The sequence below is a fragment of the Gavia stellata genome, chromosome 5 (assembly GCF_030936135.1).
Source record: "Gavia stellata isolate bGavSte3 chromosome 5, bGavSte3.hap2, whole genome shotgun sequence".
NCBI classification, from domain to species: domain Eukaryota; kingdom Metazoa; phylum Chordata; class Aves; order Gaviiformes; family Gaviidae; genus Gavia; species Gavia stellata.
The window spans coordinates 37,382,610-37,408,236 of NC_082598.1; the positions used below are offsets into that span (position 1 = coordinate 37,382,610).

The following is a 25,627-nucleotide window of genomic DNA, read 5'->3' on the forward strand; positions in this document are numbered from 1 at the left end:
ACTTAGGTCCAGAGAAAATGCTCCTTCCGTGCACCCGGCTTAGCTCTGTATGTGTGAAAGCAGAATGGAAACTGCTGCACAAAAATAATGTCATATAGGCTAGCTAGGAAGTGTAATTTCCTAAATGCTAATATGCATATAATTAGTTCAACTTTTAAGACTCATCTGTTTAAATGTTCATATTATGCATCCATAATACGCAGTTATAGTTAACGGTTTCCAGCTCAGGTATCTGACAATTTTATAACAACAGAATTTGATTAGGCTGATTACTCTTATACCTTGTTTAGTATAATTTCATTATAAAACCTACTCTGGAGGACTCTTAGCTTTATATGGCTCTACTGGTTTTTTAGTATGCGTGTATTTTCAATCCTTTTTGTGAATGCTCTGTTAATATCTTTTTTGTTCAGCATGTTTTTAGACCTTCCATAACAGACAACAATTACTACAAATTTTAGTAACAGTACTTTGCAAAAGTATGCATTCTTGAAATATAAAGTGTCAATTTTGATCAGCAGCCTATAACCCTTAATAAAATAGGAATTTAGAAATCCATTTTCCCATAAAGATATAAAAAAATAAAAGTCTGTAAACAAATACAGAAAATAGATTATATGATATGCTAAATAATTGAAGTTAGTACTTAAAATTTTCACTGTAAAAAACACAGAGTGTAAAAAAAAGTATTTCCTTTATGTCAGTCCTTCCCTTCTTCAGGCAAAGTGGAAACAAAATAAAATAAATTCTAGATTAATCAGTGTCCAGACTAAATGAAATAAAAAAGTAAACTTCCTTTGGATCTGATATTAGTGTGATTTAGACTGTGGAAACAAGCCATGAAAAGAAACAAGTCCAAATGCTTTAATATGGGCCAAAGCAATGACTGCCAATTTTTGGATACAATGTTTTTTCAAAGATTTCCTCTTTTCACTGAAAAGTTGTTCTAAAAAAGGAAAAAGGATTAAATCGTTTTCATAAATCTGCTCTCAAATCCCTGAGAACTCAACTGAAATGATCTAAGTTCTTTGGATCCACACTCCAGTTGTACAGACTTGCACAAGAGAATAGTTAACGAAGCTATTACTGAATTGGCTCCAAAGATCTTTTTATTACTAAAAATGCAGTATTTTTACTCCAATGTAACTTCTGCCATTTAAACAGATCTGTGGCAACCAAAGGGTGAAACAACCCAGCCATGCTCAGAGCTAGTTGAAAAATGACATTTCTAGTCCACTGGAAATTCTAACAGTTGAAAAGTTTTAACTCTGAGTGGGAAGAAAGTCTAAATTCACCACAGAATATAAATTCTATCCCCTTCCTGGATAATACAATAGAAAAAATAAAATACATAAATAAACTCCGATATTAAAAGAAAATTCATCCAGGAATGAAACGGAACTATTTTGCTATTACTAAAATAGAACAAGAAAGTCAGAATGATTTCTTCTCCTAATTTCTTATTCCTCGCCTGAGGTTCAAGGGAAACCTTTCTGTTTTAACAAGACTTCATTTTTTTCAACAGAAAACTGTTCAGTTGAAAATTTTTTAGCTCACACTATCTACAAATGTGGATATGTAAAAGCTGGGACAGAGATACACACACACACGTATGTATATCATGTCACCCCCCCACAAGCCCTTATATGATACACATGGTTTCCATCCATTTTGGCAATAGTAGCAGAAGCCTCTGGAAACCCAGCCTAGTCAGATTTAATGTTACAAATCATCAGCACTGAAAAGCAAAGTCATGATGGTGTTTGCTGATCCTAGAATAAAAAATGGCAAAATAGTCATGTTTATATCTACTTTTTCTTCGAAAGGGAAATACACAGACTCAAATTCGGTGCATGGAGATTTTATGTTAAAAAGAAGTGAGCAGCTATGATGTCTGATGGATGTTTTTAAGAATGCTGTTTTGGCAAGAAAAATAATACAGTGCTTTTTTTTCACTTATTCCCTGTAGCTTTACATAATCAGTGCAATTTTTTATTTTTGGTATTAACTTGTACACAGCATCACAGAAAACACGACTGGAAGGGACCTTGAGAGGTCATGTGGTCAAACCCCTACCCCAAGGCAGGATCTGCTCTTCCTGCGATAGTCCTGAAAGATGTCTAATCTGTTCTTAAAGACAGTCTGTGAAGGGCAAGGGGTCACTATCGTTGTCTGTCTGCTCCAGGGCTCCAAAATCTTCACCATGAAGTTTTTCCAAATGCCTAATCTGAATCTTCCTTATTGCAATTAAACAGATTACTTCTTCACCATGGCTACGGGGAAGAGATTAATATCTTTGCTTCTGCAAAAGCCTCATACACTTGCAAATTCGGGGTGAGTGAAATTGCCTAGCTTTCTCTGTAATTATTTCAGCTTGGGAATTCTAATGAGACATTGGTCAGAGGTAATTGTTTAGGAAGTACATAACCAGCTGCTTGGAAATAATACTAATACTGAGGGGAACAGCCTGCCCTTTGGGTTCTCTGTAAGCCAGCTAGACATAACCTAACTCAGACCAGAAAGTCTGCATGAAAACGTATCAGGTGTGAAAGATGGCTATTTACAGACTCAGTAAATAACAATGTAATTCGTGACACACAGCACCCTAAATTCTCTCTATGATGAAAAATACAGACCTATCAACCACTTAATAGTGAATATAATACCCACTTTTTGGCCATCACGCAGATGCCATTAAGATACATTCAGGAGCCATCAGCTACTTCTGCAGTACACCACAGTAGGCTACACAAAAACTACAGGCAACATGGTGAGAAATTACTGCCCTGATTAAAACTCTAGGTCCTCAATTAGCCAGTATGAATGCCAGCATGATTTAAAATGCCTGCTGTACTCAGCAGATGCCTTAATTTCAGTATGGGACTTCGCTATGCCCCACATTGACTCTCTTGCCCAATTCGCCTGCTGGAAACAAGTGGTTGTGTGTGTCACAGTTAAATACTGAATTTACTCTCTGTGGAAATGGATGACTATTCCCAGCCCATCCGAAGCTGTGCTTCGGTCTCTCAGCATATAGGACAGGGCTAACTCAGGAGAACACATTCCCTCCCGACTGAACAGTTTCTCATCCTCTGTGTATCCTTGCTGTGCTTCTGCGTCCTCTTGGCAGGACCTAAAAAGATACACAGCGGATACACAAATGCACAATTAAATATTACAGACGTGCCCTAATGCTTTGGGAATGTGCCCACTACCAAAGCCCTGCCAATTTACAGATTATTGTAAGAATACCTTAAAACTGGCAGCAGTGCCATTCCACCTGCTGTCTTTGTTAGGGATCAGCATTTCCAGCCCTGTATCCACTTCAGGACACAATATGCAGTGAAGCAGCACCTGCTGCTCTCGTGTCTCTGACGGGCATATGTGAAGTCTGGAGAGTAGACACAGGTGCTTAGAGTCCTCCTGCCCACTGTCTCAGCCAAATGTACACTGACAGAAATGTGAAGTTATCTCAGAACACAGATGTTTGGCTTTGCTGCCACTGCCTGACACTGGCACTTCATTTTCTTTATCATGTGTGTTGAATTGAAAGCTTTTTTTTAGGCCCTGACCTTGGCAGCAGTTGCTACTGCATTTCATCATAAAGATAGGAGAAAAGAAGAGGAAAAAAAAAATAGAAAAAGAAGAGGGACTTACTGGATTTTCATGATGCCCTTTGTAATCCTGAATACTTCAGCTGAGGGCCCTCTAACACTTTTACTTATCATACTAACTCTACATCTTCCACTCCTTCATAGACTCTTTTTTACTCAACCTATAGCATGTCTTTCATGTGATTTAAAAATACACATATTTTTCCAGCTGACAGAGATGACTGAAAAAAATCTGTGTTGATTCTACATTGATCTTTTTTGAAATAAATAGTTTGTGTTTTAAGCTGTATTTTTGTTATGTTTTGTCAGTTTGTAGTTCAGCTCATTTGGGGATGAAGTTGCCTATAAAAACTGTATGTGAATGCTCAGGTTCTACTAGTTTATCTATAATGACCTCCCTTAATCAATATAATTGAGGATTTGGTAAAACATTTTGCTAATCTGGTGGTTATGAACAGGCATTGATGACTTAATGAGCGTAACACACGGTAAAGCAATTCACTGCAAAGATTTTTTCTGAGGCTGGTAAAATTACAAGTCCTACTGTTCCACTAATACCTCTTGCTGTTGTGCTCACACCTGTACACGACATGTTACTGGTGGTCTCTGTGTTTTCAGTTTATTCCTACCGGAGTGACGTTTGCCCCCACAGTCCACATTTCTTTTCTCAGCTTCCTCTGCCCGGGGCACACCTGTGTGAAAGCCTGCCGTGCCATCCAGGAGATGCTTACTGCATATGCACCACTCAGTGAAACACAACCTTTTACAACTTCAAAAAAATATCCACCCAGCCTTTTATTTTTGGTAAAAGACTATGTAGACATGCTTTTACTTAGAAAAAAAGAAACAAAAAAATACTGAACAGTGAAGACAAATTTCTTGTCAGTATTTGCTGCAGAACAATGTCAATCTAATGAGCAAATGGGATGAAAATCCAGTTTTTGAGGAAAATCTACAAAATTGTGGTTGTCCGAGTTACAGCTTTCTTGACAAGAAGTGAGATGTATATTATTTCAATATATAAAACTGAAATTCAGAATAATGTATTTAAAATTATTCAGACCCAATATTTAGAAGAAGTCAGACAGAGGAAGACAGCATGGGAAACAAAAAGTATATTTCTGTGCTTTTTGTTATCAAGGGCCATCTTTACAGTTACTTCATCAGCCTCCAAAAATATTTCAAATGGTACTGTGTAACTCAGTAAAACTATAAGGCATCTGATTTTTATTTTATGTACTTACTCAAAAAAAGTAGTCCATCCAGTCTCATCACTTTTGGTAGCCAGAAGTCCACTGTTGCCATGGTAGGTAAATAAGACGAGCTCCTGCCCTTGCGCAGTCATGCTTTTCAAACATCCATTAGTGCCTATTGTCAACCAGATGACTTGGTTATCGGGAGAGACCACTCTAACTGGCATCCGGTTGGGATCCCGTCTGATACGAAGAGTGTTCCCATTGCTATCCGTTACTGCAGTAATATCATTATCATTACTGTAGCTAAAATTGTACAGATAGTCTCCGGTGACTAAACTCACAGTGTACTGGTGAGTACCGTTGACATCGAAGATATAAAGCTCTTGGTCAGTTGGAGAAGCAACTTCATAAAAGTTCACTGAATTCAATAAGGGTTTGTTCTTTGACACAGCCCGTATCCTAATATTTCCCAGATCAGCAATATACAGGGTGCCATCCGGAGACACAGCTAAGGAGGAGGGGGCATTAAGTTTGGCATCTTTAGCATAGCCATCTCCATTTTGGTAACAGTCACAGTTGACATCATTTTTGCAATCACACTCTGAGGGTATTCCAGCAACTAATGAGATCTCTCCATCAGTTGTGACCTGTCTTATCCTATTAATCTTTTTTTCATCAGTTTCTGTAATGTAAAGTACCCCACTGTAGGACACGGCAATGGCAGTTGCCGACTCTAGTGTGGTCTGTACAGCGTGCTTTCCCACCGTGTACTCCACTCCAGGGACCTGGCAATGCATTGGCCTCCCCGCAGTAATGCGAACCTGACGGTTTTCAGTGATCTGCAAAACTACGTTGTTATCCAAAACATAAATGGAGTTATCCATTGGGTTGATAGCTAAATCTGTAGGCCATTCCAGACGAACCTTAACAAAGAGAAGTGCTTTGTTAAACAGTTAACCAGTGCAGATTAAATGAATTCATTCACCTTCAGTTTTAGACACTGCTGTGAGGATATTTTTCACCTGCTGTAACTAGTCACGACAGAAAGACTTGTATGAAAATACATGCAGCAAACTAAAGCTTTTCAGGGAGGCAAGGGGAACAATGTTCAGACATCTATTTTACTGAAAAAAAGCCAGCTGCATTGGAACTGTAATACAGGTTCAATTTCCCCTTCAATAAATGCTATACTTTTCTGTATCACAAATGCATACATAAACAGATATCAGAGACAGATATCAGAGTCTAAATACATACTTTAAGGACAGTATCCATCTTTTATTCTTGTAATAGCAAAAACAACTTACTATGTTCCAGATTACGAAACACTGTACTGTACTCCATTTTTAAACATACCACTAGTGATGTCCCTTCTTATCTACACAAGCTTCTTGAGACAAATAGAAAAATATGTTTTTTTCTATATATCCTCTCATTCACTCTAGTAGGCTAAGGATGTTAGTGATTCAGAAAACATCAACATGCCAAGATAGTTCTAACAGATCTGCCATTCTCCCAGTATTTACTACCAGACTTAATGTTTCCTGTTGATAGTTTTGCTGTTCTAAACTAAACTGAACTTTATGGGCAGAAAAATTGAATACAGCAGCATTTATAGCTAAGAGAATACACTGCGATTCATGCCCTTGGAATAGGTTTCTTTCTCCCAGATTCTGCTGTTAAATATCCGTTATGCACTCCACCCAGTTTTATTTTAAGGGGCAAGAAAGCTGCATTTGCATTTCTGGTCCCAGCACAGCTTTGCAAATTAGCAGCAGCTAAAACATACCTGGCTGATGTGCATGCTGGTATCACAGGTTAGAGGTCGTGCTGAGGTCAGGTCATTGGAGCCAAGCAAAGTGGATATTATTCCGTTCTGATCCACTTTTCTGATCATGGTCCCGTCAACAAAGTAGATTAACCCATTCTTGTCGATTGCTATTCCTTTAGTGAAGAGAATAAAAATGAGTTTCTTGAACTACAGTGAATATATTCTCTGTAACTAAGGGTGTAAGTGGTATGTATCTAGTGGAAATTAAGGGCAGAAAATACGGTCTTAGGCAGTAGGTAGTAAAACAGCTTGTAAACATATTTTGCGTAATAAACCAATATTCAGTACGAAATCTACTATTGTTGATCACATTTGCTGTTCATTTGCTGTTGTGTGTTGAGAAGGGCCTAGCTTTTAAGTTAACCTGAAAAATGGGATAAGTGGGACCAAAAGCAACACTGATTTTAAATCTTCACTGTTGCTGCCAAACACATAATCTAAATGAGCATTTACAAATGCTCAATAACCATGAAAGCCAAACATTTCTTAACAAATCAACCCAGGTCCCCTGTAGCTCTCTTCCTTGATGGTGTTTCCAATTGGAAAAAATTACTCAAAACCACATTTTTGAGCCAACTACTGGGTTCAGTAATTAAACACGATCACGAACACGATCACGCCCCTGGCTCTGAACTTCCACAGTTTTTTGAAAGTTACAGAGGGATAACTTTTTTTACCTTTAGGGCTCATAAGAGTTGCCTCCACCGCCTTGCCTCCATCACCACACCTTGCCTCATCAAATGGTAGGCACTGCTCCCCTGTTCCTCCTATTACCTCAGCATTTTTGGTCAGGTCTTTCGCACCCGTGAGCGACTTAGGCCGATAAATCCTGCGTGTGTTTGTGTCGGAAACATACAAATCTCCTGTCACGGGGTCAGTTGCGAGGTAGTATCTGTGAGCTGGGTTGTTGCTGTAAAATGGAATTATACATTGCATATGCTGTAATTAATTGCACTTAACATTGGATCAAGAAGAAAGGGCTTCAGTTCATATGCAGTGTGTAGTAAGGCATAAATAGTTAAAAACCAGCGTGACTCTCTAGGCATCCGCAGCACACGTCATGGGGCCCCAAAACCTTTCTTGGTTCTCATTTCTTGCCTGTGTCGCAGGCAGTCCAATCTAGACTGCTCATCCTTTTGGGACAGAAGATCCATTTTGTCCTTGACGCTCACAGGCCTGCTCTATGCTCTGTAATTAGAGATAGCTCCTGTCTCTGTTATAGGCCACATCAAAATACTGGAGTCTAAAAACTCCCAGGCTTTCTGGGAACCTTGATCCAGTTCCAAACTTTGCAGCAGGACCCCAACCCTCACTTACACTTTGTTGCTGTTATCATCCTATCTGTTTTATTATGATTTCTATAAGGCTGCTGGGGTGCATGGTTTATATAATTCATAAAGAGATAAGGCAGAGTTCATATTAATAGTTCACAGGCAAGAGAAAAAACATCCTTCATAAGTATTTGTTTAATCCACTGCTTTCAAAGACGTGATACGCATGATTTAATATATTAGGAAATGTCATCTTTTCCACCAGAGCACTGAGCAGAGCTTTTCCGTTCTTCTTAACTCAGAGTCTATTTCAAATAACTGTACACATTGGCACAAAACTGCTAACTATGCCAACACAGTCTTTTTACAGTGAAAATATATATTGCTAGCCATTTTCCCAGAAACGTACATTTTGCCTCTCCAGTGGTGCCACATAATTGAGAATTACTGTATTTTCTCCCCTGCTAGCAAAAAAACCAGCCCTGGAGAGTACCTTTTGGGTTGATATATTATAATGTAGACACTTAACCCACTGCAGTTGGGATTCCTGACCTAATTCATGGCACAAAGAGCTGAAATAAGGTCATGTAAATACAGGAGGTAATTTCAGATGCTCTCCTAATGTATTGAAGCAGTGTCAGAACAGTCAGTCCCACTTCTGATGTTTGCAAAAGCGCTGCTTACACAGATCTGCTAGTCTTGGTGATAGCCAAACATCTGTTTGCAGAATGCTATACTTCACGTTTTGTAAATACATAACTGTGCTAATGTAACACATTTTTATGTACTGGAACAACAGGAACAACTTGTGAACAAATTATGTCTTTTAGCAGGGACAGATTTTTATAGCTATCCAATTACAAAAACACAGAAAAAATGTGTTGCATAAATAGGATTTTCTTTGGTTTTAAGACTTTCACCATGTTGGTTCAGAACGAAGAAACCAAGTGAAGCAGACCAATGAAATCAAATACAGTTATTAGCACCTCTTCAAAAGCCCTGCTATAAAGCTGAGTGTTGTACAGCATGTCTGAAAACAATTAAATGTAGGCTTACTTTAAATTTCTGTTAGAAATCTGTTATTGTTGAAAGGTATTTTCGAAACCTTAATTTATGCAGAGATCATTTATACGGTCACTATGTAGCGTACAAATTATTTATACCTCTATGGACTGCAAATTAAATTATACCCATTTACATGATTACTTTGGTCTTTAAGAAACTTCGCAGACGCTTCATATATAAAAACATTGCAAAATGTGAAATGTGCAATTAAATTTTATTTCATTGTAACTTAAAGTAATTTCTTATACTACTAAAATCTAAATTAAAGTACTTCTTTTCAACTCATCTAACATTGCCCCAATCACATTTTCAATTGTTGGAATAAAGAGTCATCAAATCAATAACTAAAGAATTTATGCCTAACACAATTACTTCTTTCTAATTTCTAAAGCTGTTTTCTTCATAAATATGAAAACATTTATATATTTTAATTAATTCCAACAAAAATGACAAAGCTCTTCTTATTTGGGATGAGTTCTTATAGCGAGTAGTGTATCCTCACCAAAACAAAAAAAATTCAGCTGATAATTTAAGGATATTTTCTAATTTCATAAAAAAACCACCAAAGTTTGGAATTGCACAGGATATTATTATTGAATCAATATAAATTCTCCAATTTGTCATACGTAGATGTCTAACGGCTCCTTTCTAAGGTAATACAGAGGCTTAACTTCAGCATTTCTTTTCAAGTGAAGGTTAAAAAACTGAGGTAGCTTTAGCTGAGAGAAAAAACCCATTAATTCACAGGAGCAAGGCACAATTTAAAGAACTGAATAACTGTCCAGTGAAAAAACATGTTTGTATTCTAGCCAGAAAACATCTATGCACACTATGCAGATCTCAAAAATAGTACAGGGATAAGCAGCCAGCAGCTGGAAAGCTGCACAGAGCTTATTCTATTTCATCGTAGCTTTAAATAATATTAAGCTTCTGCCTTCTACAGAAAACAACAAACGCAAAGAAGTAAAATCCACAGTCAGTGACTTCTTGACTCATTCAGTATCACCTAATCGCTGTCAGTAGCTCTGGAAAACATGCAGTTACATACCAGCATGGGCTCCTATAGAGACAGATGACTAGAAATGCACTTGTTCTGTCTATGCCAAACAATAGTAACAGCACTTCAAATTTGAAGTGCACACACACCTGCGCAAGTACACACACACATGCACAGAGCTGTAATGATCTATTTCCCACTGCATAATTTTATCTTGCTTACACCTATCTTTTAATTCTTCATTTGTCAGATCACCTGCATTACTCTCCATGCATGAATTTAAAAAAAAAAATACTCTTCCTGCCTCAGCCCCGCTCTCTCTCCCATTCACTCTGTGCCTTTTAAACCATATACCCTGAAAGCCGTTTTTATGGTTTTTTTTTCTGGCTCTCTACAGACTTGGGATAGCACCATAGCCTAAAAATGACCTCCCTGTCTTCAAAGTCCTTCTAAAAATTACTTCTTCCATGAATGCCTCGCAGCATTAATCTCCCACAGGCAGCAGTATGTATAAAGACATCAGTTCAGCTTTAAGATTGAAAAAATGTTAGGTCACTGGTACATGAGAGGATAAATTTGATCTGCATTGTCTCTCTAATTTAGAGTACAGGCTCCTTGAGGTGGGAGGCACATCACTCTCTGTGCTGAAGCACTGTGTTTATAGGCGAGGAAAGTTGAATGCTTGAATAGATAATGTATCTGAACTAGTATTTAGCCTTGTTCATTAGTCTTCCTTGGGGAATGCATATTTTGGTGCATTTTCTTAGTTTTGATACCTAGTAATTATATATTGGAAAGTGGTCTGTTGAGGGCTGTTTTCCAAACCACAATTTAAATAGAAATGTCCTCAGCATTTCACAGGGGTCTCTCTGCACGACTTCACACAGGCAAAAGAAGCTATTTGGTCTCATGGTGTGTCCTTAAGCTGGAGAACCCATGGCCACTGGATTTGGTGGATCCTAAAAGATTACATGTGTTAAATAAAAATCAGCTAAATTAATAGAATAGAAAGCTGTCAGGGGATATTAAGCATAAAGATGCCTCTCTTGGCTTAGGAAGCCCTTGAGCAGCAAAGCCCTAAGGTTAAGAGTGGCCACTGGGAAAATGTTGTGTGATGGGAGAGAAAACTCAAACTCATCATAGACTGTGTTGGGCTGCACAGTGGGCTCCACACCTCCTGCCCACTTGCTCCACAACCATTCCTGCAGAGCCAGTTCTCCACAGTCCTCTACGCTTTCTTCTGCCTCAGGAGGAATCCCCACTTCACAGCCGAGATATGAGCCCGTGAAAATGCTGTTACACTAATTTGTGCAATATGATTGCAATTTCGCTACCCAGAGCTTCCACATGTATAGGCATGAATGAAGGAGAAAAGCTTCAATGTTGTCCCTCACCAGCTTTTCTTACATGCAGGGATCTAGTTTTTGAAATGCAGCAGTTGAGCCTGTGACCATAGTTCTGCCAGAGGCAGAAGAGGGTGTTACTACCAAAACCCAGCAAAACAAACCTCACTACGTGTCCGTTCCTTAATCCCGTTTGTCCATTCCAAATTCCCATTTTGAGTATTATTCCATATTCCATACATTTGCCAAGACAATGGCTTATCCAGCTGCAGTCACAACTTTGTGATACCACAAGAGATATAATTCTTTTAAAAGTAGTGGAACAAATGCAAATTAAACATAATAGTGAAAACCTAAAACCACCAAATAGAAGAGATTGCCTCTGAGTCACACCTGGAAAATAACATGAAACCAGCTAGACTCTGCATTAAGTCCCAATTCTGATCATTAGTGCTGACGCAAACACCTTATTTAGTCATGGAATTTTTTGTCTAGCATGTTTGAAACGTACTTTTTTAAACATAAACCCCTTCCTCGTAAAGAAGTATGCCCAAAGCAAAGTGAATTTAAAAAAAAGGAGAACTGTGATACAGCTTTCTAGGATTTGTTTAAAAACAAGGAAGGAAAACCACTGGCAGCAAAAGAACAGAGAGAAAGGGACCAGTGGTGCTGCTAAGCCCTGTACTTAGTAGTTCCACCACAAAGTCTTTCAGGGTTTCATGTATGCAACAAGATTTTAGCATAACTCTGGTTTTGTCTCCTTATCAGCACCAGCTGCTGTGGCACAGCAATTCTAAGCATCCACCTTCTTCTCTTCTGTTCTTGCCACTCTTGTAGCGATGCCAGGACGGATGAATGCTGTACTACAATCCTTCTGATTACTATTGTTTTTATGAGCAGTCTTATGAATCTTGGTGTACTTTAAAATCTTAACTCCTGGAGTTGTGGTGTTATGGACTATTTCCACTTTCATTATTAAGAGAAGTTGACCTTTAAAGAAACAAATCTGTTAAATGTGAGCCTGAAAAGACTCAACATCAAAAGGCTAATGAAATGAACTCACTTGATACTTTTATAATTTTATTACTTCTATGCCATTCTCATCATATTTGGGGTATCTGATTAATGAGTGAGTTTTGACAGGATCAGCAAAAGTGCTGCCAGCAAGGAACAGGAGTGAGCAGAGATGAGGGGACAGCAAAGGAGGGCATACACAAGCATACAAAGAAGCCTGGCTGTGGACAGAGAGTGATGAGAAAAGAGGAATTTGTATCCGAAAGGATGATACAGCCTGATAGTTGACATAACTAAAACATATGAACTCATTACTTTTGAAAAATAGTCCTCTTTTCTAATACTACATCTCAGAAATGACTTCTCCATTTTAAGCATTCATTTGTTGAAAAAGAACAGTTAGAAAAATATAAATCTTCTTTAAGGAATGCTTACCTATGTCTAAAATCTTTATTTCTTGGTGGGAGCAAGTAAAAAAGAACAAAAAACATTATTAGAAAAACATTCAGAAAGGATGGTAAAAGATGAAAAGTAGGCAACATTTACATCTACCATTAGCGAAGTGGTGAATGATTGTCTTTTGTCCACTCATGTTGACTACGTAGGTTAACTCTTAAAATCCACAGAATAATTACTTTGGGTAGATTAAATTCTCACAGTTTAGATAAGCATAGTTAAAATAATTTACCAGGGCAAAATTTTTCCACGTTAGTTTAAATGCTTTTTCAAATATATTAAAATATTTTGACTCAACTTCTTCTGTTCCCAAAAGCGTTTGGAAACTCTAACTTACACAATGTCAGAAATCTATCTCATACTTTAGTTTGCAACATTAATTCACAACTCCAAAAGTCCGAGATGAGAAAAAAACATACCTTAGCTCCAGAACACTAGTTACATTTCCAGATGGGAATATCCGCCGAACATAGTTGAAATCCCCCACGTAAAGACTGCCATCTATCCCACAAGCTAAGGCAACCGGAGCCAATAATTTATTACCATCAGCTTGACCATTACAACTTGGACAGGAGATGCTGCGTCGTCTTCCATTGCCCATAATGCTACTAACAACTGGGGGTTGCTGAGATATAAATTGATTTTCACCATTTCCTTTGTAGAGGATTCCTAGGAGATAATATAAAAACCACAAAATAAAAAATATTTTATAAAAAGTTTGAATGTATGTACGTAAAATTATGATAAGTTTTCTAAATATTATTTTAGTTGATTAATATAATTTAATGGACTTTTAATTGTTTCACCACATTTTTCTCACTACCAGTAACAGACCTTTATTAAAATATGTATAGTTATATTTGACACACTAAAATACACACAAAGCATTAAATTATCTTGTCCACAAAATGTAGTAGAAACACTAAACATACTAGCATTTAGAACCCAAACAAGTTTTCAGTCATTCTTATTTTTAAGTGTTAATAATTTTAATAGTTCTAATTCAGAATAAGAACTGTCATGTTGAAGAAAATGGAAGGTGTACTGAATGAAATCAAGGTCTGTGTTCCTAAATCCAGTTTTGAAATTCCCCAGGAATGACTGAAATTCTAACTGTGCATCTATTGTAAAAAAGAAAAGAAGTCATATTAGCAAATTGTATTCCTAAAGTCCTACTATAACTAATTACGAATATGATGTCAAATATAATGTAAAGTGGATTACTGCTGCAAATTGTAAATATTAATTAAAGAGCTACTTCAAAAAGTTGGAGATTGCCTCAGTTTTATATTATAAAAGACTCTTTATGCAGCTCACAATAAAAATGTACCTCTGGCAACAAAGTCTGCCTCAATATCATGTCTGCAGTTATAGGCAGTTATTAAAAATGTCAAAACAACAAAAAAAATGTGGTGCCAGGCCAACCTGCCTCTTAAACTTAATTCTGCTTTAAGGCATGAAAGGAACAATAATTTCGTGAAGACAAAGCAATGTGCCAGCAGTATTTTTCTTCCTTACAGCCTCCATAGGAAATCTGAGAAGAAAAATGCGTGACCTATGTTAAATCTTCAGCCTTAGGAAAAAAAGTGTGAATGTACAGTGTGTTAAAACGTTGCCAGGACCCTCATTATTGTATCTCTCAGTGAATCCATCGAGGTGTACTCTACAAATGGTCAGCTATTATGGTTTTACTCGTAAGTCACAATATGTCCTTCTGTGGTATAATCCGTGTAAACCACATGTCGCTTTGTACTTTAGAGTGATACATGTTTTATTGATTGCGTGCCCAGAGTTTCAAGAGGCAGTTTGGGACTGAAAGATACATTTATCTTTTGAGATGCTTAGAAGAAATTTCAGATGTATTCCTCTTTCTCTCCCCACCCCCAAAATGCATTCTTTATACTGAAAGATATGAGAAAAAATACTTTCTTTTCCTCTTAAACATTTGAGGTGCCTTCACTACTTTTTAATGTTACAAAATTTAGGAGATTATAAACGTAAAATCAATATACATGAAAAGATCGGGAAGAATGAAAATGGTTTATGGAAACCTAACGGCAAGTAATCTAAGTAAGTAATCTAAATCAAAAGAGGGAGAATGTATTTTTCATGAATAGTTAAAGCCAGAATGCATTAACAGTATACAAAATCCTTTCTCCTATGATTACATCATTTATGACAATCATGGCACCATAATTTTGCCTGAAATAGCTGAGTTCTATAATTTTCATCAGAGGAATTCTACAAGTCAGCACAGTGCACTATTGCACCTGATTTATTCTGTCATTACCTTGAAAAATTGGTCCTTCACATTGCTCCTCTATTATCAAGGACTAAAAGATGTACATTAGACTATTTACTGCAGTAGTTTGGGATGTCCGTACAAACACTGTCTGCACTCCCTTCTGAATAAATTTCTCCAGCTCATCCACCTCGTCATTACAACTCTCCACTTCCTTTATTCAATTAAACACATGTCACTTTGAAAAGTCATTACTTGTCAAATGTACTCTTGAACATAATTTAAAGCCACTATCAATTTACCTTGTGAGCAGAATCAATCTTATATATATATTTATAATTATAGCTCTTTACATTTTTATATGGATTACCTTACAATAATTTGCACAGGGTTTTTTGACATTTTAAATTAGGTACAATGACACCTTTTCCCTTGATTTGGTTACCTTGTTTTTCTACCAGTCAGAAGCAATGCTTTAGGTGGTGACTAGCACATCACACAAAATAAGCTCATGTACTAGTGGGAGATCTCCAAGGGACACCAAGTACTGCAGAAGTGACGTTCTTCCTGCTGAATTACTTCTGGGCTCCTCCTCTGCATAAAAATCCAGTGTGACCAACTCACACCTTGAGCCACGTGACTCTGCTTATTTCACCTTTCTTACATCCTTCCAGCCAAATTTTTCCAAATTTTCTCCTGTTCAGTGTTAAGCTGGGGTTTCCCTCCAGACAGTTGCCGAGTCGCACACTGGACAAATTTATCTTGGTGCCAAGGCACGGTTCTTATAAATGTGTATTGCTCCTCATCTTTCCACTGAAATTAAGGAAGACTCGCTCACTAGCGACTGGACTCTGTCCTGAAACAAGGGGCGCAAGTGCCCTCACTGTCTCAAGGCAGCATCATTCGTCACCTGCTGTGCGCTGAGCCGACCACAGCATCCTGAGTAGGATTCACCTCAGGGAAGGATTTAAACAGGAAGAGAGTATAAATGAGTGCTCATCCTCCAGAATAGATGGTACCCATGTGCTAACTGCTCCCACGAGCAGCCATGCTGGGGATATCATAACATGAAAAGGAACACCTCCTGCGTAGATGAGGGATTTAATATTGGGAGTGAAGAGCTCTCAGTTTGGCAGGAATGTCTCTTATTGGTGTTTAATTTTCACTTATTGTGAAAACTGGAAGTGAAAATATTGTTAAAGATACTGTTAACATACAAACAGTTAATCCCAATAACAATGCTGACATGTACAATTGCTTTAGAAATACTGTCTCCTTAGCATCGCTCAATTTTTAAAAAGAATTTCAACATTTTTGGGTTGGGTTTTTTTGGTAAGCATATCTAACACAGGCTTACACTGTTAGATAAAATTATTAATGCATATGTATTTATAGGCTGAAGAAACATGACATTCACTGTAAAGCTCAAAGCATTTACCGTATGCAAAACATTCCATAATTTCCTTTTTTAAAATAACAAAGCAAACATTTGAAAAGTTAGAATGAGATACCTCAAGTGCAGGGCAGTTGAGTATCAAAATTAGCAAGAAGAAAATGAACTCCTTACCATTCTGAACATCCAATACATGATGTTTATCCAACGTCCAGCCACCCATGTTGGAGGCATCCAGTTCATAACCCTGCAAAATGGCAGTCCGCTTTTCCCAGAGAGTTAGATCCAAGCAAGACTCATATTCATAACCTACAGACACTGAAATAACAGTAAATATCCTCATTAAGTATAGGATCTTGTTCAGAAGAAGAGTTTAAAGAATGTGATTTCCTTAAACTACATACGTTTTTCTGCTCTCCCAGGCTACCTGAAAATCCCTATGGCGTCCTTAGATGTATTGAAAATACTAAACAGAATTCCAAAATCCTTCAAAAAGCAAACTTGGGTTCTTAAAATAATTTTAGTTATTAAAAGTAACTGTATTAGGACAGGTACAGAGGAAAGCCATTTTGTGAAGTACGTCAGAATGCTGTTGCGCTCTAAAGTACGAGGAGCATGCAGACTAAATACCATACTGTATTATTAGGCTGAGGGCTACTTCATGGGGAAGAACTAGAAGTGAAAAATGACTGTGGTTTCTTTTTCCCTTTGAAGGAAGTTTTTTCTTATAATTCAAAGTTTAGATTAGTATTTTCTAATGTATTTTAATATCCATTGTTATTTCTCATCTTATTCTGCTAAACATTTTCTACTTAATGGATACAAGTCTCTGAAAATATTCCCTATTTTCAAGACAACAGTAAAATGCAAAAAAACCCCGTAACACACATACCAACAGCTTCAGATAATCCATAGACTCTCTGGTTGTATGCATCAGTTTTATCCCATATGAAAGTGTAAGCCAGATTTGGGGATGCAGGGAACCATTTTTGGAAAAGTCTTCCCACCACTGCCACCATAAGATGAACCTTCATTAAATTAAATGGTATAACAGATTGGGTCATTGTAATTTTCAGAACAGATTTATATCCTGCAGCCCTGGAGCTTAAGTATGATAACTTCAAATCGGTTCCTGGTATTGCCGTTTCTTCATGAAGTACCTATGCATTGGTAAGAAAAAAATACAGTATTTGAATGATTTTGAAATTAAACAGAACAATGCAGCTATCATAAAAGGAGGCCTGACATAATGCTATATGACAATCCACTAGGAAGTATCCTGCAAATCTGGCCTTCATTTAATAATGTAAAAAATACATAAATAACAACATTTCACCTTTTTTTCTGAAAAGCGAAGTCTAAATTCTTTGTTATACTGAAGCTGCTTAGTTGATACTTTCTGCTGAAGGATTTCAAAGATTTCTCCTTTATTTTTATGGGCGGAAAGGAAGCATGCAGGAGAGGGAAAACATTCCCAACTGCTTTTTCCAAAAGAGGCAAAAAAGCATCTTTCATCTAAGTGAAAATAGCCCCTTCTTATGCTGCCACCCATGTCCCAGCCATAGATATGTAATAAAGGCAGTAGAGCCTCTAAGCACCGCAAAGCTTCAGATTTGGGTTGGGATGTCTAATTGTTCCTGTAGGAGCAGGACGGACTTCTAGGTGGTTTATTATTTGCATTACCTGTGGATTGTAAATATTTTGAACTAGAGCATTCTTCAATTTATTTCGAAGACAGATAAGTAGGATGCCTCAGGGAAAGCTTTTCCATATTTCCTGATCAATATTCACTACTCAGACATCAGCTCACCACTTTCTCATTTCAGAGAGGTGCAATGATTCAATTTTGTTTTTAAAAGGTTCCTCCCCTCCTCTACCTTGTCTTTTCCTCTGAGCTGAGGAGCTTTTGTGAGTGATGGATGGATGTGAAAGGTTTCTGCGTAACGTGGATGAAGATGGCCTATACTGTCCTATACCTCAGTCAGGACATAAACACTGACAGCCAGCACTTCAGGTGAACAGCTACCAAATATCCCAGCTTATTGAAAAAAGAAAAAAAAAAGAAAAAGGTATCTAGACACATTTATAAAGATAATGTTTCTCTGGTGGGAAGACAGGACAAAGGATGCTGAAGCACAAGCCCAGAGCCTTGGTGGTGTCAAAGGAGCACTCCTGGGGAAGTAAATTTGGAAGCTTTATTTTACTTTCCTGTCTCCTAGTCCTGAAGCCTGAAGACCAAATATTAATTAATATTAGTGGAAAGCAGACTTCAGGGAGAGCACTGTCACAAATATTAGGCTTGAGACTTCAGTGGGATCAAAAGCTGGCTACTAAACAAGTGCTAAGTTATCTCTCTATGCTAGAGAAATCCTTGGACACTGCTTTTAAACAAGTGACTGTGTTGAATAAGGTCAAATAACGTGGTTTATGCTCTCGAGGAGGACAACAGGTGCTACACCATCCTCTATGTTAGCACTTTTGCTGGGATATAAAGAAAGATTTATATTGTATTAATTATATCTATCTCCTTCCCGATAACAATAACAAAAAATCAGAAATAGTATTTTGACTCATTGTCTGGCAATGAATGATTATTTATATTTGATATATGTAGACACAAAACTCTTCTTCTCCAGTAAGACTCTAATAGAGCTGTAGGAAATAAAGGAGGAATTGGAAGATACTAGATGAATGAAATTCAAATTTATAAATTCTTAATCTTTGAATGTTTCTTTTTTCCCCACGAAGAACCTGCCATCACTGAGAAGAAATGACAAGCAGTACCATCACTTGGAAGGAGGTGAGAGTGACATCACTTCTGTTTGTAAATCTAGTCTGCTCTCCCTCAGTCCAATATACACAACAGTATCTAAGCCAGAGAACAAGCAAATCTTTTCTACACAAACAAAACCCCCTCTCTCTAGAGAGATAAGTGATTGTGAACATATTCCTTTTCTAAGACTTTGAAGAAAAAACACAAACTACCCAGGAACAAAAACAAATTCCTCCCCAAGACATCAGCAGGACTCTCATATACTGCAGATTAAAACTAGTCTAACAGATGGAGGTCTCTGTAAGCAAGAGGAGAAAAAGAAATCATACTCTTGTAATTGGACGCAATTTAATGGACTTCACTGGTCTCCTGTTATGACCATTGCTTCTTTTACAACTGTAACTGTGGAAGAGCAGTGTTAAACACTTAGGTGGTCTTCCAGTACTCTTGGCTGAGATAACAGGCAATAAAGAGGACACCTTGAAGTTTCAATTTCCAAGAAATTCCACTGTGTATTTGGATTACTATCACATTAGAAACTAGGACACTCATGCAGTTCTCAGTGAGGTTTAACACAAAACCTGAACCCCTATTATTAGTTTCTGCAGAAGCCTCAAATATCTGCTGGAAATATGACTTACAACTTCCTTCTTTCCATAAAATATCCCCTGTAGTAACTTATTTTCTTGAGAACTTTAGAAATGTAGAGGTAAGGTTATGCATCTCAATCTCTCTCCCAGAATCAAGCATTACAAAGAAAATTAAACAGTTTAATGTTCATCCGAAAAGTTAAATCATCAGGCACATGGGTCCTATGGGACCCATGACAACATCAATTGTAAAGCAATCAGGAAAGACACTGGGTATAAAAGTCACATCAGGAATTGCCAACACTACCAAGCTATCTGTACTTTACCTTCTCCAGATAGAGTATCAAACTACCTTCAGAATGGCTGATACCCTAAGGGGACTGAGTTAGAGTCCAACCACCAAATTCTAATGGTTGACATTTTATTTATGGATGATCAAGCTTCTCGGAAGGACAGCTATGAAATATTTAACCCACAGGACTGAGATAAGCATCACCTCAATTTTTACAAAGACAGAATTTGTTTTCCTGAGAGTTCAAGCTGGCAATCAAGTCACATAAATTGTGCAGGGCTCCTTGTCTCTCGTGGCCAGCAGGACTAAAGCTGTCCAGGCTCTGAAATGCTTTCCTGCTCCAAAATATAATATGATTCAAGTGACATGCTCTGATGGTATTAAGAACCCTGAATAAGGAATTTAATTCAATTAGGGGGAAAAATGCCTTCTGTATTGACATGATTTTTTTGGCAAAATGAGCAACTTCAATAGAGGATTTGAGAACAAATTTCACAAATGAGTGCAAACTTTCGTCCTAATGTCAGAAAAAGGCCCTTTGCCGAGAAGTAACAGCTGAACTGCTGCATTAAAATGTAACATCATCTTGGTTTGAGAGGTGTAAAGATGGCATTTTTAGATACAGCTAGATACTGGCAACTATTGCTATTACACAAACGTTGAGACCAAGGAGTACTAAAATTATACTTCTTTAAGTAGAAGCTGAAACTGCTCATTTCAAGATGGAAAGTATTTTCCTTTTAAAAAAAGACTTCCCTTAGAATTGAGGCTCTTAAATGAACTTATAAAGAAATAACCGTAAGTTAATAATATAAAGCAAGGAGAAATGAAAAGGGGAAAAAGTACTTGCTTTTTTTTGGACTTAAAACGTTGCTGAGGCACCACAGAGAAGAGGGATAGGAAAAAGCCATACATGTGTAGAAAACTAAAAATGTGTCCATAAAAGAATAAATCAAGAGGTGCATATAAAGTTTTAGACAGAAAGCAAAAGAGAAGAAAACCAGAACAGGTGCTGGAAAAAGGATGCATAAATGGAGATATTTGGCTGTAAGAGTGATCTCCATTTTCTTCTCAGTACAAACTTGAGGTTCTAGAGATTTTAGCTAAGTGAAACTAGGATGCAGCACCCATGTAACAGTGGAATATCTAGACATCCTATTATACTACCTGTTTAAATGATAAAATAGGTTGATTTCTTGGCTGAAAATCTGGCCACCCTGAAGTTACAACCAACCATCTTTATTAAGTCACTGAGGCCCATATTGTACCCTGAATTCTTTTGGGTAAATAAATTTTGCCAACTTCTGCTGTGTAGTATTGCCGGTAGCAAGAAGGACTCAGGGGAGAGGGAAAAAAAACCTGGGCAACCTTAAACATGTAATTTGAAGGAAAACTTTTCAGTCTTCGTTTTCCCACACACTTGAGGTAATGGAAACAAGCTGCTTGGGACCTGCAGAAGGCATCTTGCAAGTGTACGTAACAGTGGATAACAGAAGTTTAGGAGAAGGAAAGCCTCAAAAACTCTGTTTCAGAATTACTCATTGTGACTCACATGTGGGTTTCTGCCAGACCACACTGCAATATGTGGCAAACAGACATTTACTACATTAGGAAAAAGACAGCAACAATATTATCTAACGCATAAGCAGCTCCAGCTTAACCTGATCTCCATCATCTGCGTGAAGTTTACTGTCTTGTTCCACTGATTAATCTCGGCTAGTTAAGTCTAGGCAGAGCATGCTAACTTGCAATTAAAAGTTGATAAAGTCATGCCTAAGTAGTCAAAATTTAGTTTACATGTTATTTATTATCATCCCTCTTGAGTAGTGATCTGTTGGGTCTGTGATCTCCCGTTTACCCACTGCATTTGTTCTTTCCCCTTGCTTGCATTCTTTTTTCAGCTTTCTTTTGTGCTGCTTCTTTGGTACAGACTTTAATTCCCCCTCTCATCAATTTGGGATTCATAAGCCACTAAGTACACTCTTTTAGAAACATTACCTCCAAAGGATGATGAAGCACTTCAAGGGATGATGATTACAGCAGCACATCATTTTCTCCTGTAGCACGTGACAGCGTCACACCACACGAACAGGGTGACTAATACTGACTGAAGTAACATGGGGAATGGTTTCTTTCTCTGTGCCTTCATCCAGTCTCCCACACTTTAAACTGGCATTGCCCCTTTTTCATGAAAAGATCTACAGCAGTTCCTCTGGAGCTGAACAGACAGTTTTGAATGGAATCTGGTTCTGCCCACCTTTTTTCAGAGTAGTGAATTTTTTGGGAGACAGACTGAGGATTATGGATTTCCGAGGGGAACCTGACCCTAAAGGGGTATGTCCCAGAAACGGCTGTGCAGCTCCAACTTGCCGAAGCAGGAGATTACATGTGTGATGAGCAAAGAATATAGAAGAAAATACTCCTTGATGGTTTTTTTACACAGTACCGGAAACAGATTTTTGCATACATAATGACAGTACTATTTTTACCTCATCGTAAACGACCCATCAACACCAACTGCCTAGGATCTGCTGAGAATATAATCTTTCCTTCTGCCTGGTTTTCTAGGGAGATCAACTTGACCCAACAGTCCTGCCTGTCAGACCTCCCACCTCACAACTTTTGAAGTTGGTAGCCAGTTTCAACCACATTTGAAATAACAGTAGAAATCTCTAAAGAGAATTCAGTTCCTTTAGGGTTTATAAAAAAAAGGGTTCAGGTAGGGAAGAAGTAGCCAAGTTGGTACTCCCATGAGAAAAAAAAGGCTAAATGCAGTCCGTGGAGAAAAGGACTGGATGTGGCAGATAGCTGGAATTACAGCAATGGGTGGGTATTAGTAGGAATCCAGACTTCATTAGTCCCACTGCTCATGAAATGACTTGTTTACCTAGACATTACAAGTGTTTTTTGAAAATATGTATTTTCTGACATTCTCCTATTATTACTTTTTTCTTGATTTATACCCCATGTATCTAAGCCGTTTTCCATCACTTCAGGAACTGAATCTATCATCTGTTGCCAAAACAAATAAATCAGAGCTGATTTTCAGTGGACTGTGTTTTGCAAATACTTTCTTTTAATTGACTTGCAACTATCAAAGGCACAGAAATGATCATGAGGATAAAAGCAACAATTTTCTACACAGCCTAGATTTGTATGAGTGTTTAGTTGTAATTTCCTTACATCTTTACTTCAAACCTGCTCCTACCATGAATTGCTTAATGATTTCGCTCTTTTCTTAAGAGCTCTGCATGAAAACATTTGAATACATTTTCTATGTTTCTCTTGAAGATACAAGGACATTTCTTAGTGAATGGGAACAAGGGTGCCCTATGTAATTATGACATTGTGAAGGTGGGGGAGAGAAAAAGAGAGAGAAAGGAGCAAGAAAGAAGGGAGAGGGAGAGAAGGGAGAGGGAGGCAGAAAGAGTGCTGTTTCACTAGGAAAAGTTTTATCAGAAACCAATAATGAGATAGATGTTATTTCTTGAAATGCAACTCTACTTTAAGAGTTGAGGAAGACTATATTATGATTAGTTATTTGAGATGGAGGAATTTAATATATCTATATTAGAGAAAAAAACATTCCAGCCACAGCTTTTTCCATTTAAAGCAAGGTTTTGATGTTAAGCCTTACTTCCGGTACTACAAGTTCTGAAGAAGTAGAGTAGCACACATGCTCATTGGCTTGTAAGCCTGTCCTCAGTGTTACAGAGTTCTTTTAGTTTATAAAAATCTGAATGTCATGCTATTTATTCAGACTAAACAGATAAATTGAACTGTATAGCTCTTTCAGACATAGTGGAAAAACACCTTTCATCTTCAGTTTCTGAGGTTCACTTCTAACAAGAGGACAATCAAAAAAGTGAGATGTACTATAGTGTGTCCATTTTGATGGCTCAGTGCCTGATTGCTGAAGACATTCTGTAAATTAAATGATGCAAACAAATATAAACCCACACACTGGTGTACACCAAGCTTTCTTACCTTTTTTTCAGATGAAATTTAAAAAATCATCCCATAGAACAAACAAATTGGTCTGAAAATAATCACATGTTGTAAAATCTTAGCACTTAGTCATAATTACTTATTTTTCAAAAGTAGTTTGCACTCTTTTCATTATGGTTGCTTAATACCAGCCTGTGACAAAATGCTATTTACTTGAAGCACACTTTACCTGTGTCTCTGGGATGACAGGGCTATCTTCAGGAGAAATTCTAAAGAAGGTGGATAAAGGCGATGACACGATAACGGGGTTTGGCCTTACAAATCCGCTCAGATCACAACTTGGAATATCATTCTCTTCCTTCTTCATGACCAGGGTATCCATGACATAAAAGACATTCCAGGGAATCCATACTGTGTGATACTGTGTCAGGAACGGTGATCGTTCAAACACTAGTGTCAAAGAGGCACCACCATTTGCTACCAAGTCAAACCTAGAAAAAAAACCCAACAGGGCTTAGCTAGTCAGCAAATTCCCAAAGCCATCCACAGCCTCCATTTTACGGATTGAGTCTTCATTCCATTGTACTGCTCTGAAGGCAGAATGGCTCTATAATAATTCACTAAGAGAATGGACAGTTTGGGATGCTGTGTTTAAATTCAGCAAGCCCTTCTACTTCTGAAGTATAATCAGCATGCTTTACATTTGAAGAATGTACAAAGTACAACTTTGGTCAATCACTTTTTTCATGTCTTTGGTTTCCATTATTTTATTATTATCATATTTTTACAAGCAGCTCTTCAGTAATGCCTTTGCTGTCTTTATGACTTAGCAGTGCTTCAAACAGAACTTACATTCCATCTTGGCGAGTGATTGTATATCCATAGTCTGAATAGTGCAAAAAGGAGACATTGACTCCAATGAGTGGTGTTCCATCAGCAGTTAGTACTTGGCCCCTTATGACAGATGCAAGACTGTGAAAAAGGAACAGGATCAAATTACAAATTTGCTTTTTTCGTTCTCTTTTGAATGAATAAAAGCTAGGAGAGCGAAACCCCCTCCCCCCCCCCCCCCCCCCCCCCCCCGAGGCACCTCTACATGGTATAAACTACCATTAAAACAACATTCCTGAGACTCTAAACCTTTTACAAGTTACATAATTTACACTGTATAAACAAATGCCTCGAAATCTACAGATAGTAATTTTGTTTCAATATTGTTGATTTTACTTTGGTTCATTTTGTCTGTACTGAGTTACTAAGACCAGAAATTCACTGAAGAATTTTAAGAACTTATAAACTCTAGATGTTTCCACTGTAAGTCATAGCTCTGGCAGACTCTTAAAGAACAACGTACTTTTTAATTAGCATCAAAGCAATCTGTAAAACTGCAGGGACTATGAAGTACAAAATTTAAAAGAGCAATAAGGAACATTTGTGCCACAACTTTTAATCGACTGCTGTGCTCAAACACATTAATGCTGTTAAATTACTGCAAACGCAGTAGTTCTAGTGTAAATCATCTTCCTTCACTCAGTGAGATCCCAGACACCTGCTTCCTGTTACTGGTTTATTTTCAGGTCATTACTGCTTTGTAGAGCACCA

The 25,627-nt window shown here is 37.6% G+C and overlaps 1 protein-coding gene across 6 annotated transcripts in view; it reads right to left on the reverse strand.

Moving 5' to 3' along the window:
- The window catches only part of TENM3 (teneurin transmembrane protein 3), a 321,566-nt gene that overhangs the window by 32,924 nt on the left and 263,015 nt on the right, over positions 1 to 25,627 (reverse strand). For 4 of the 6 annotated variants that reach the window (XM_059817991.1, XM_059817989.1, XM_059817988.1 and 1 more), the window contains 9 exons: positions 24,878 to 24,997; positions 24,255 to 24,516; positions 17,315 to 17,582; positions 16,597 to 16,740; positions 13,207 to 13,456; positions 12,767 to 12,787; positions 7,319 to 7,551; positions 6,600 to 6,754; positions 4,859 to 5,733 (listed from right to left, as the gene is read on the reverse strand). In XM_059817991.1, coding sequence (XP_059673974.1) covers positions 4,859 to 5,733; positions 6,600 to 6,754; positions 7,319 to 7,551; positions 12,767 to 12,787; positions 13,207 to 13,456; positions 16,597 to 16,740; positions 17,315 to 17,582; positions 24,255 to 24,516; positions 24,878 to 24,997 — 2,328 coding nt within the window. The remainder of the gene's footprint in view (positions 1 to 4,858; positions 5,734 to 6,599; positions 6,755 to 7,318; positions 7,552 to 12,766; positions 12,788 to 13,206; positions 13,457 to 16,596; positions 16,741 to 17,314; positions 17,583 to 24,254; positions 24,517 to 24,877; positions 24,998 to 25,627) is intronic. The other 2 variants (XM_059817992.1, XM_059817990.1) reach the window with 1 other exon arrangement.